Source organism: Salvelinus namaycush, chromosome 1 (assembly GCF_016432855.1).
Source record: "Salvelinus namaycush isolate Seneca chromosome 1, SaNama_1.0, whole genome shotgun sequence".
Classification (NCBI taxonomy): domain Eukaryota; kingdom Metazoa; phylum Chordata; class Actinopteri; order Salmoniformes; family Salmonidae; genus Salvelinus; species Salvelinus namaycush.
In genome coordinates, this window is record NC_052307.1 from 34,848,795 (window position 1) to 34,861,721 (window position 12,927).

The following is a 12,927-nucleotide window of genomic DNA, read 5'->3' on the forward strand; positions in this document are numbered from 1 at the left end:
GTTACCACAGCCACAAAGGCAACATTTCCTATAATCGTAAAAATGTATTATTATTATTGTGTTGCTTTTTTGTCTTAATTTAAGTTTAGGCATAAAGTTAGCATTGGGTTATGGTTAGGATTAAAATCAGATTTTAAGAAGATACATTTTAGAAATAGGAGGGGTTTATTACTTGTGGTTGTGGTAAATAGTGACGACCGTCTGTGTGCGCTGTCAGATTAGAGTTTAATCCGTGGGGTTACGGTCAGAACGGGAACAATAGCTAGTTACACCTGGAACAGGGCTCGATAACCGCGAGGAAACGCTGGTTTGAAAGCGACAGGTTTTATGGATGAATCATCTAAGTAATCCAAGCAATTTGATAATGAGGTTACTGACTAAGGTTAACATTAGCATTCAAATGGATTGCAAGTGATTTGTCAATCTGATACCCAGCTAGTTTGCTAGCTAACTCTTAAAATCGAAAATCGCATTAACTTTATCCACTAAGTAAATAGTCAAGATTTTTGCTACACGGGACAATCACCACTTCTCCGTTTTCTATGGTCCATATCAATTCGTGACATTTTGACACAGATTAACGCTGTTAGTGTTAGCAATCGAACCTAATCAAATCAAACCTCTCGGGAAGAAAACAAATCTCTATTCATTCTCATAACTTCAAGACGGAGTAACCAGCTGGCGCTAAAAACTAGCTAGTAAAACTAGCTCTTTAAACTTGGTCCTGAGTGGAAGCCAGACGGAACTAACATGTCTGGAAAAGACAAAGACAAGGAGAACGCCGGAGAAAAACAATCTACAACTGAGCGGCTCGTAAAAGGTGAGTCGATTTTGCAAACGTAGCTAACTACTGTACCGTTAGCTAGCTATGTAACGTTAAATTACCTAGCGTTCTGTTTTAACATTCCAAATATTAGCCAGTTAGCTAGCTAACAAGTTAGGTAACGTTACTGTAGTTACACCAAACGAAGCTGCAAGAACATGGTACAGTAATTAACTAGTTATATTGAACGAACCAGAACTGTATCTACTTGGCTGCAGTAACTAGCTTAGTTTAACTTAGTTCTGTCACAATGTTCAATTTCGCTAAGTAACAGTAGGACACAAGTTAACTTGCTAATATATATTTAGTATAACTCACTCCCCACATGTAGAAGTCAACAGGCACGATGATATACACAGAATGGTTTGAGAAAGGATTGATAGTGGCCAGTATATTTTCAAGACATGGTTTATAGCAGGCCTGCCATGAAGCTTTACTGTGACCAGAGGTGAATCAAGAGGCACCTGTGACCCCTGGCTCTAAATCACCAGGGCATAGCTTTGTGGTTGCGGTCTGACACGTTCTTCCAGGAGGTCTACTTAGTCTATGGTCATGGAAAGTGATGTAAGGTACTTGGTATCATTAGGCAGGTTTCAGTGGGGTGGTCTAGATAGGCCAATGATATCTCATCATGAGAAATGTAGTGACTGTGTGCAGTGTGCAACACAAGGGCCACTGAGGGAGAGCGGGCCGTGAGAGGTTTGCTATTGCTGTGATTAGGCTGGCAAGGTGGATTTCTTAACTCAGCTGTTGTGGACCTTGTTAGCACTGCATGGCCTGAAGGGTCTGTTCAACTGAGCACAAGCCAGTTCTCCCCCTCGGCCAGCCCAGCGCTGCCCAGCGCTACCCACCAATTCAGGGTGAGAGGGCCAGGAGCAAGAGAATTCCCTGGCAGGGGATCAAAATGTATATGTATGCCAGTAGGGAGAGGTGAGTTATTTGCGGAAAGAATCTCCCCAGTAACGTGCCCGACATGGTCTAGCCACAGGGTGTGGGATTGTGGGAGAAAGTGCAAAGTAGGGAGGAAGAGTGGGAGAAAGAGATTTGTTTGTACATCCAGTCAGGACCAGTGGGGTCCCGGCATGGCAGTTTTAACTGTACCAAGGCTAAGGAGAGGCTTGATGAGTAGAATGATGCTGCTAATCTTCCGATAGTGGTACTATCCACCTTTTTTTTTGTCTCACACTAAAACTGACACTTTCTGTTTTCAATATGAAATCCTCTCCTTTGTGGATAGCCTACAATATTAAAGAGGTGGATTGGATGGGATGTGTTGTACAAGTGCTCTACTTGCACCACAGCTGTAGTCCAGATGGAAAATGACAGATATGCATATTTTTTTCTTTATTGGTGAGTTGATATTTTGCGCTTCACTTCATTTATGTGGTTTAGAGGTAGCCTCAAAAATCTGTCATTTGGTAATTGGACCAGACTGAACCAGAGTGTATGCTAACCATGTCTGCCTGCCTGAAAGGGAGAGGCCCAGCTGGGTCCTGTGCCGTGTACAGAGCATGTGATGTCACTGACTCAGTGGCAGAGAGGACCACCACTCTGTGTTAGAGCTGGGACGATAAGCCAAAAATGATGGACACTGATCACTTATCGCAGGCATTTTGCTCATATAATTTATTACGATATGTAGCCTATACTAGAGAGATGTGAAGTTCGAAATGAAATAAGTATGCTAATATGGGTTATTGTTAATGGGACAATCAATGTCTACAACCATCAAACTAGTAGTAGTAATTTTAAAGGATATTTTAGGGCCCTATAAAAGCCATTAACTCATCAATTCTGTCAATTTATAGTAATATGGATTTTTGTCCATATCTACACTGTAATTATCTAATTTGGCTGAGTAATGTGTTCAGGGCAATTTGGATGGGAGGACAACATAATATCCAACTCCCCCCACAGCTACCTGAGCCATATTTTTAACCAGGTAAGTTGACTGAGAACACGTTTTCATTTACAGCAACGACCTGGGGAATAGTTACAGGGGAGAGGATGGGGATGAATGAGCCAATTGTAAGTTGGGGGTGATTAGGTGACCGTATGAGGGACAGCTTGGGAATTTAGCAGGACACCAGGGATAACACCCCTACTCTTAAGATAAGTGCCATGGGATCTTTAATGACCTCAGAGAGTCAGGACACCCTTTTAACATCCACCTACACAGGGTGGAATATCTTTTTTTTTTTTTAGACCAGAGGAAATAGTGCCTCCTACTGGCCCTCCCGTCTCCCATCCAGGGACTGACCAGGACCAACCCTGCTTAGCTTCAGAAGCAAGCCAGCAGTGGGATGCAGGGTAGAATGCTGCTGGCATCCTGATTCTGTAGCCTAATCATTCAGTGTGCCATTGTCCCATTTTGTGAGTGTTTGATGATACAATAATAGAAGGACTATTTCTATACCAGCAGGATCCAAATCTGAAACAAAGATTGAATAAATATTGGCCCTTTGTCCTGTTTGTTGTCATGCCAATTTGGGTGAGATGTAGGTCTTATTTGTCATTAAGTCGTCTGTCTCGTTTGTCATGAAGAGGCCATTAAACGTCCATGCTAATTAGTCAACTAATCTTAAGGACATACACTATGTATATAAAAGTATGTGGACACCCCTTCAAATTAGGAGAATCGGCTATTTCAGTAACACCCGTTGCTGACTGGTGTATAAAATCGAGCACACAGCCGTGTAATCTTCATAGGCAAGCATCGACAGTAGAATGGCCTCACTGAAGAGCTCAATGACTTTCAATGTGCCGCTGTCATAGGATGCCACCTTTCCAATAAATCAGTTAGTCAAATTTCTGCCCTGCTAGAGCTGCCCCGGTCAACTGTAAGTGCTGTTATTGTGAAGTTTAAATGTCTAGGAGCAATAATGTCTCAGCCGCGAAGTGGTAGGCCACACAAGCCCACAGAAAGGGACTGCAGAGTGTGTAAAAATCGTCAGTCCTCGGTTGCAACACTCACTACCAAGTTCCAAACTGCAAGCAACGTCCGCACAAGAACTGTTCGTCGGGAGCTTAATGAAATGGGTTTCCATGGCCGAGCAGCTGCACACAAGCCTAAGATCACCATGCACAATGCCAAGCGTCGGCTGGAGTGTTGTAAAGCTCACCGACATTGGACTCTGGAGCAGTGCAAACAAACACGTTCTCTGGAGTGATGAAATCACACTTCACCATCTGGCAGTCCAATGGACTAATCTGGGTTTGGTGGATGCCAGGAGAACGCTACCTGCCCGACTGCATAGTGCCAACTGTAAAGTTTGGTGGAGGATAAATAATGGTCTGAGGCTGTTTTTCATGTTACAGGCTAGGCCTCTTATTTCCAGTGAAGGGAAATCTTAACGCTACAGCATACAATGACATTGTAGACAATTCTGTGCTTCCAACTTTGTGGCAACAGTTGGGGAAGGGCATTTCCTGTTTCAGAATGACAATGCCCCAATGCACAAAGCAAGGTCCATACAGAAATGGTTTGTTGAGATCGGTGTGGAAGAATTTGACTGGCCGGCACAGAGCCCTGACCTCAACCCCGTCGAACATCTCTGGGATGAATTGAAACGCCGACTGCGAGCCAGGCCTAATCGCCCAACATCAGTGCCTGACCTCTCTAATGCTCTTGTGGCTGAATGGAAGCAAGTTCCCGCACCAATGTTCCAGCATCTAGTGGAAAGCCTTCCCAGAAGAGTGGATGGAGGATGTTATAGCAGCAAAGGGTGGACCAAGTCCATGTTAATGTCCATTTTGGAATGAGATGTTCAACAAGCAGGTGTCCACATACCTTTGGTCATGTAGTGTATATAAACAGTGTAGGCCTATCCTAACCTATGATTTTGTTTCCAAACTCTTGGTCCTCCTGACCAATAGCAGTTTGAATCTTGTCTCCAACACTCATTTTGCAGTGGATTTAGTCACCACCACTGTAGACTGGGATCATGTGCAGGTGACCCTAGAATACTATGGCTGATCTGTGCGACGTGTGATCCAGCCTTCTTGCTCCAGTCAGTTTCACTGAGATGGTGTTGTTGATCCCAATAACTGGCCAATAGGCCTAGCCCTTGACACATGCTAGCTACTGCCTGCCTTGCCTTCGCCCCTCACTGAGTTGCCATCCATCCATATTTTCTTGGATCCTTGCAGCCAGGATCTTGCCATCAGTGGGGCTAGCTAGCTAGGCTTCTAAATAAACAGACTCTGAACTTCGAATCCCCTGCTATTAGAGGCTTTGCCTAATCTCTTAACGCTTGTACCCAGCTTACAGTTCCTTTCGTTGCCTGCCTTGTAGGTCCAGGAACGCTTACTGTTTATTTATACCACACTTGTCAGAGCATGACAGCTTGTATTGATCATAGGCTGACCAAGTTGGAGCTCACTGTTTGTTCTGCTGGTGCAATCCCACTGCAGGCCGGCCAGGTCCGTGCCAGTAATCCCCCTCCCCCATTCCCCATCCAGCTCATCACACAGCCAGCCTGCACCCTACCTGTCCTGTGCTGCACACCAAAACAAGGCTGCTGGACTCCTAGTAGGCTATCCATAAGGCTCTGGGCAAAGGTAGTGCACTATGTAGGGAATAGGATGGACTTGCATTTGACTGATTTGTTGCTCCAAAACCTGTCAAAGATGCCAGTGGAGTAAAGAGGCGTGACTTTTTGTTACAATGTCGGCCTACACCGGCCAAACCCAGACGACGCAGGGCCAATTGTGCGCTGCTCTATGGGACTCTCAATCACGGCCGGATGTGATGCAGCCTGGATTCGAACCAGGTACTGCAGTGACGCGCCACTCGGGAGCTTTGACTCAGTTTTTTTCACTTTAAAATATATGCCAAACAAAAATCATTGATTTCAAGTTTAACTATGCACAAGGACTACTTTTAACAATTTCCACAGAAAAAAAGTCTAAAACGTATTTAGTGCAAGAACTGTGCAGATACCAACTTTGGTAACAGAATTATGGTTAATAATAAAAAATATTTTTTTTGTCTGCAGAAAGAATGTGTCAACAATGACATGGCACCTTGAGTTTGAAAAAATCTCTTTTGGTTATTGAAGGGAAGTGGATTTACACCCGGAAACGGAATTATGATAAAGGAATTACATTATGGGTCCCTGATCTGTACTACACAGAAATGCAAATGCATATCTCCTCATGTTTCACAAGTTTGGACAGCACAGTAGAGAAAAGTGCAGTACAATACAGCAGAGCAGAGTATGGTAGAGTTTAGTGTAGTTGAGTACAGTACAATATACCTTACTTTTCTGTACTGTATTGTACTGTGTTATTGTATTAGAATGTACTCTACTGTGCTCTACTCACTGTACAGTGCTGCACTGGTCTCTACTGTTCTCTAGTCACTGTAGAGTACTGTATTATCCAAACATACAACTATGATAGGTTCAGATTTGGTCCGGTCCGTCTGTGGACATTATCCAGGCCAGGGTGGACTGACCAGATTTCAACGTCCATGGACATACGGTGTCGGTCAGTACTCAGTGGGTGAGGATGCTGGTAACAGTACATGGAAAGCGAGGGGACTCATGGGTAGGTGTCAGAAAGAGCTGGCAGAGGTGGCATTAACTGGAGAGAGAGAGAGAGAGGGGGGGGGGGGGGGTTGTCCATACTCAAGACTGTTTTAACACTCTTGGTTTGACCACCAGACAACAGAAAGACAAAGAAAACAGTTATGAGTTGAAAATACAGTGCATTTGGAAAGTATTCAGACCCCTTGACTTTTTCCACATTGTTACATTACAGCCTTATTCTAAAATGGTTTAAATAAAAACGTTTCCACAATCTACAGACAATACCCCATAATAACAAGGCAAAAAGTTTTTATTTGTATTTTTTGCAAAGTGTTTAAAAAAAATAGAGATACTTTATTTACATAATTATTCAGACCCTTTGCTATGAGACTTGAAATTGAGTTCAGGTGGATCCTGTTTCCATTGAAAATCCTTGAGACGTTTCTACAACTTGATTGGAGTCCACCTGTGGTAAACTCAATTGATTGGACATGATTTGGAAAGGCACACACTTGTCTATATAAGGTTCCACAGTTGACAGTCCATGTCAGAGCAAAAACGAAGCCATGAGGTCGAAGGAATTGTCCGTATATTTCCGAGACAGGATTGTGTACAGGCACAGATCTGGAGAAGGGTGCCAAAAAATGTCTGCAGCATTGAAGGTCCCCAAGAACACAGTGGCCTCCATCATTCTTAAATGGAAGAGGTTCGGAAACACCAAGAATCTTTCCAGAGCTGTCCGCCTGGCCAAACTGAGGAATTGGGGGAGAAGGGTCTTGGGCAGGGAGGTGACCAAGAACCCGATGGTCACTCTGACAGAGCTCCAGAGTTTCTCTGTGGAGGTGGGAGAACCTTCCAGAACGACAGCCATCTCTGCAGCACTCCACCAATCAGTCCTTTATGGTAGAGTGGCCAGACGGAAGCAACTCCTCAGTAAAAGGCACATGAGAGCCCGCTTGGAGTTTGCTAAAAGGCACTTAAAGGACTCTCAGACCATGAGAAACCAGATTCTCTGCTCTGATGAAACCAAGATTGAACTCTTTGGCCTGAATGCCAAGCGTCACGTCTGGAGGAAACCTGGCACCATCCCTACAGTGAAGCACAGTAGTGGCAACAGCATGCTGTGTGGAAAACAATTTAATCAATTTTAAAATAATGTGTAAAAAGTCAAGGGGTCTGAATACTTTCTGACTGCACTGTAACAGTATGCCACTGGAAGGGAGGCCAGTAGTAGGTGACCAAACTGGTTTGTGACTTATTTCCCATTGTAGCCAATTGTTGCATTAATTCCATTACTGATTTGTTTGGTAATTGGTAACGGAATTGCACATTTTTATCACTTGTTTATGAATTATTATCAGTAAAATCACTATTTGGTAGCTCTACCGTTACTTGTTACTTCTGGGAACTTTCATTATTCTCCCTCATTTATTTTTTATTTATTTTTATTTCACCTTTATTTAACCAGGTAGGCAAATTGAGAACACGTTCTCATTTACAATTGCGACCTGGCCAAGATAAAGCAAAGCAGTTCGACACATACAACAACACATAGTTACACATGGAGTAAAACAAACATACAGTCAATAATACAGTGAAAAATAAGTCTATATACAATGTGAGCAAGTGAGGTGAGATAAGGGAGGTGAAGGCAAACAAAATATATATATAAATATATAAAAAAGGCCAAGGTGGCGAAGTAAATACAATATAGCAAGTTAAAAAAAACACTGGAATGGTTGGTTTGCAGTGGAAGAAAGTGTAAAGTAGAGAGAGAAATAATGGGGTGCAAAGGAGCAAAATAAATAAATACAGTAGGTAAAGAGGTAGTTGTTTGGGCTAAATTATAGATGGGCTATGTACAGGTGCAGTAATCTATGAGCTGCTCTGACAGCTGGTGCTTAAAGCTAGTGAGGGAGATAAGTGTTTCCAGTTTCAGAGATTTTTGTAGTTCGTTCCAGTCATTGGCAGCAGAGAACTGGAAGGAGAGGCGGCCAAAGGAAGAATTGGTTTTGGGGGTGACCAGAGAGATATACCTGCTGGAGCGCGTGCTACAGGTAGGTGCTGCTATGGTGAACAGCGAGCTGAGATAAGGGGGGACTTTACCTAGCAGGGTCTTGTAGATGACCTGGAGCCAGTGGGTTTGGCGACGAGTATGAAGCGAGGGCCAGCCAACGAGAGTGTACAGGTCGCAGTGGTGGGTAGTATATGGGGCTTTGGTGACAAAACGGATGGCACTGTGATAGACTGCATCCAATTTATTGAGTAGGGTTTTGGAGGCTATTTTGTAAATGACATCACCGAAGTCGAGGATTGGTAGGATGGTCAGTTTTACAAGGGTATGTTTGGCAGCATGAGTGAAGGATGCTTTGTTGCGGAATAGGAAGCCAATTCTAGATTTAACTTTGGATTGGAGATGTTTGATGTGAGTCTGGAAGGAGAGTTTACAGTCTAACCAGACACCTAGGTATTTGTAGTTGTCCACATATTCTAAGTCAGAGCCGTCCAGAGTAGTGATGCTGGACGGGCGGACAGGCGGGCAGGTGCAGGCAGCGATCGGTTGAAGAGCATGCATTTAGTTTTACTTGTATTTAAGAGCAATTGGAGGCCACGGAAGGAGAGTTGTATGGCATTGAAGCTCGCCTGGAGGGTTGTTAACACAGTGTCAAAAGAAGGGCCAGAAGTATACAGAATAGTGTCGTCTGCGTAGAGGTGGATCAGAGAATCACCAGCAGCAAGAGCGACATCATTGATGTATACAGAGAAGAGAGTCGGTCCAAGAATTGAACCCTGTGGCACCCCCATAGAGACTGCCAGAGGCCCGGACAACAGACCCTCCGATTTGACACACTGAACTCGATCAGAGAAGTAGTTGGTGAACCAGGCGAGGCAATCATTAGAGAAACCAAGGCTGTCGAGTCTGCCGATGAGGATGTGGTGATTGACAGAGTCAAAAGCCTTGGCCAGGTCAATGAATACGGCTGCACAGTATTGTTTCCTATCGATGGCGGTTAAGATATCGTTTATGACCTTGAGCGTGGCTGAGGTGCACCCATGACCAGCTCTGAAACCAGATTGCATAGCGGAGAAGGTATGGTGGGATTCGAAATGGTCGGTAATCTGTTTGTTGACTTGGCTTTCGAAGACCTTAGAAAGGCAGGGTAGGATAGATATAGGTCTGTAGCTGTTAGGGTCAAGAGTGTCCCCCCCTTTGAAGAGGGGGATAACCGCAGCTGCTTTCCAATCTTTGGGAATCTCAGACGACACGAAAGAGAGGTTGAAAAGGCTAGTAATAGGGGTGGCAACAATTTCAGCAGATAGTTTTAGAAAGAAAGGGTCCAGATTATCTAGCCCGGCTGATTTGTAAGGGTCCAGATTTTGCAGCTCTTTCAGAACATCAGCTGACTGTATTTGGGAGAAAGAGAAATGGGGAAGGCTTGGGCGAGTAGCAGAGGGGAGGGCAGTGCTGTTGACCGGGGTAGGGGTAGCCAGGTGGAAAGCATGGCCAGCCGTAGAAAAATGCTTATTGAAATTCTCAATTATAGTGGATTTGTCGGTGGTGACAGTGTTTCCTATCTTCAGTGCAGTTGGAAGCTGGGAGGAGGTGTTCTTATTCTCCATGGACTTTACAGTGTCCCAGAACTTTTTTGAATTTGTGTTGCAGGAAGCAAATTTCTGCTTGAAAAAGCTAGCCTTGGCTTTTCTAACTGCCTGTGTATATTGGTTTCTAGCTTCCCTGAAAAGTTGCATATCACGGGGGCTGTTCGATGCTAATGCAGAACGCCATAGGATGTTTTTCTGTTGGTTAAGGGCAGTCAGGTCAGGAGAGAACCAAGGGCTATATCTGTTCCTGGTTCTAAATTTCTTGAATGGGGCATGCTTATTCAAGATGGTGAGGAAGGCATTTAAAAAAATATCCAGGCATCCTCTATTGACGGGATGAGATCAATATCCTTCCAGGATACCTCGGCCAGGTCGATTAGAAAGGCCTGCTCGCTGAAGTGTTTCAGGGAGCGTTTGACAGTGATGAGGGGAGGTCGTTTGACCGCTGACCCATTACGGATGCAGGCAATGAGGCAGTGATCGCTGAGATCTTGGTTGAAAACAGCAGAGGTGTATTTGGAGGGCAAGTTGGTTAGGATGATATCTATGAGGGTACCCGTGTTTACGGAATTGGGGTGGTACCTGGTAGGTTCATTGATAATTTGTGTGAGATTGAGGGCATCAAGCTTAGATTGTAGGATGGCTGGGGTGTTAAGCATGTTCCAATTTAGGTCGCCTAGCAGCACAAGCTCTGAAGATAGATGGGGGGCAATCAGTTCACATATGGTGTCCAGAGCACAGCTGGGGGCAGAGGGTGGTCTATAGCAGGCGGCAACGGTGAGAGACTTGTTTTTAGAGAGGTGGATTTTTAAAAGTAGAAGTTCAAATTGTTTGGGAACAGACCTGGATAGTAAAACAGAACTCTGCAGGCAATCTTTGCAGTAGATTGCAACACCGCCCCCTTTGGCCGTTCTATCTTGTCTGAAAATCTTGTAGTTGGGGATGAAAATGTCAGAATTTTTGGTGGTCTTCCTAAGCCAGGATTCAGACACGGCTAAAACATCTGGGTTGGCAGAGTGTGCTAAAGCAGTGAACAAAACAAACTTAGGGAGGAGGCTTCTAATGTTAACATGCATGAAACCAAGGCTATTACGGTTACAGAAGTCATCAAAAGAGAGCGCCTGGGGAATAGGAGTGGAGCTAGGTTGGGGAATAGGAGTGGAGCTAGGTACTGCAGGGCCTCGATTCACCTCTACATCACCAGAGGAACAGAGGAGGAGTAGGATAAGGGTACGGCTAAAAGCTATGAGAATTGGTCGTCTAGAACGTCTAGAACAGAGAGTAAAAGGACGTTTCTGGGGGCGATAAAATAGCTTCAAGGAATAATGTACAGACAAAGGTATGGTAGGATGTGAATACAGTGGAGGTAAACCTAGGTATTGAGTGATGATGAGAGAGATATTGTCTCTAGAAACATCATTGAAACCAGGTGATGTCATCGCATATGTGGGTGGTGGAACTGAAAGGTTGGATATGGTATAGTGAGCAGGGCTAGAGGCTCTACAGTGAAATAAGCCAATAAACACTAACCAGAACAGCAATGGACAAGGCATATTTACATTAAGGAGAGGCATGCTTAATCGAGTGATCAATAAGGGTCCAGTGAGTAGAGGTTGGTTGGGGTCACGGCGATCCAGACAGCTGGCCGGGTAGATGGCTATCGGTAGCAAGATAGCATAGGATGGAGGTCTATTTTTAGACACCTCGTGCGTTTCCGTCTGTAGATTAATGGGGTTCCGTGTGGTAGAGGGGATCAATCCAATTGGCAAAATAGATATAGTGACCCAAGAAAAAATTGTCCGATATACTTATTCAGATAGCAGCCGATAAGACAGCTAACGATTAGCGGGCCCCAGATGAGCGTTCAGGTAACGTCGCGACGGAGGTGCCAGTTGGATAACTCCCTCGGGCAGATAACGTCGGCAGTCAGTCGTGAAGGCCCGGTGGGGCTCCGTGCAAATGTCCAGAGCCTGCGGCTGAAATCCGGGGACACTGAGAAAAAAAAGGCCCGGTATGCTCCGGTCCGAGTCGCGTTGCACAAAAGTGCCGGTAGATTATCGAGCTAAGGGAATAGGTGATGACCACAAAACGTGGGCAGCTGAAAACACCAACGCTAGCCAGCAAACCGGCTAACTTCTGGGCAGCTTCAGATTAGCTTCTAGCTAGCTTCCGGCTAGCTTCTGGTTAGCTTTCTGGCTAGCTTCTGATTAGCCCCTGGCTAGCTTCCACTGTGGATTTTCAGATTTGAGGTAAATAATACTTTTTTTTGTAATTGGTGAGGCGGGTTGCAGGAAAGCTTTTGTAGTTGAGTTCTTGGATAATAAAATATATAAAAGATATGTGAAGAAAGGTGTAAATATATATATATACAGGACACGACAATACGAGGTCAAAATGACGTCTGAACTGCTAAGCCATCTTGGAACGGGATAGGAGGGAGATAAAAATATCTTGTGGGTTTTTGGTAATTGAATTACAATGAAATATTTCTTAAATTTACTGAAGGTAAACAATGTATCCAAAACGAAATATAAGTGTTATTAGCTGGCAGGGTTCCTTCTGTCAACATTGTGTTTTGGTGTATTTCTGATACCTTTTTAAGACATTTTCTGGTAAATGTTTTCAAAGATCCCTTTTCCATCTGTTTATCCAGAAACCAAAGCCTTTACTTATGCCTAATTTTTAAGATGGAAAATGGTTGAAAAATGTATCCATGCCTTCATTCTCCCAAAATATAGACTCTTTGCTTTAGCTTGACACCCAATTCGTATATGCCCCTATAAACTTCACATGTTTATGCTCATGGGTCCTTTGACGGAAATGCCCATGTGTACATTTATTTTGCAATGCTCACGCACCCAGCGTGGCTGGTTCCAGTTTCTAGTAAGTGTGTTAAGCAGGGTTCAAAACTGCGAACAAAACACATTAGCGTCCCTTTGACTTGGCAGTGCAACACCAATTTTTTTTATT

At 44.2% G+C, this 12,927-nt stretch overlaps 1 protein-coding gene across 4 annotated transcripts in view; it reads left to right on the forward strand.

The window, feature by feature from the left end:
* The first annotated feature begins 225 nt into the window (after positions 1 to 225).
* Positions 226 to 12,927, forward strand: part of LOC120040599 (serine/threonine-protein phosphatase 2B catalytic subunit gamma isoform-like) — a 67,970-nt gene continuing 55,268 nt past the window's right edge. For all 4 annotated transcript variants that reach the window (XM_038985718.1, XM_038985772.1, XM_038985804.1 and 1 more), the window contains exon 1: positions 226 to 820. In XM_038985718.1, the coding sequence (XP_038841646.1) occupies positions 751 to 820 (70 nt within the window). In that variant the 5' untranslated portion in view covers positions 226 to 750. The remainder of the gene's footprint in view (positions 821 to 12,927) is intronic.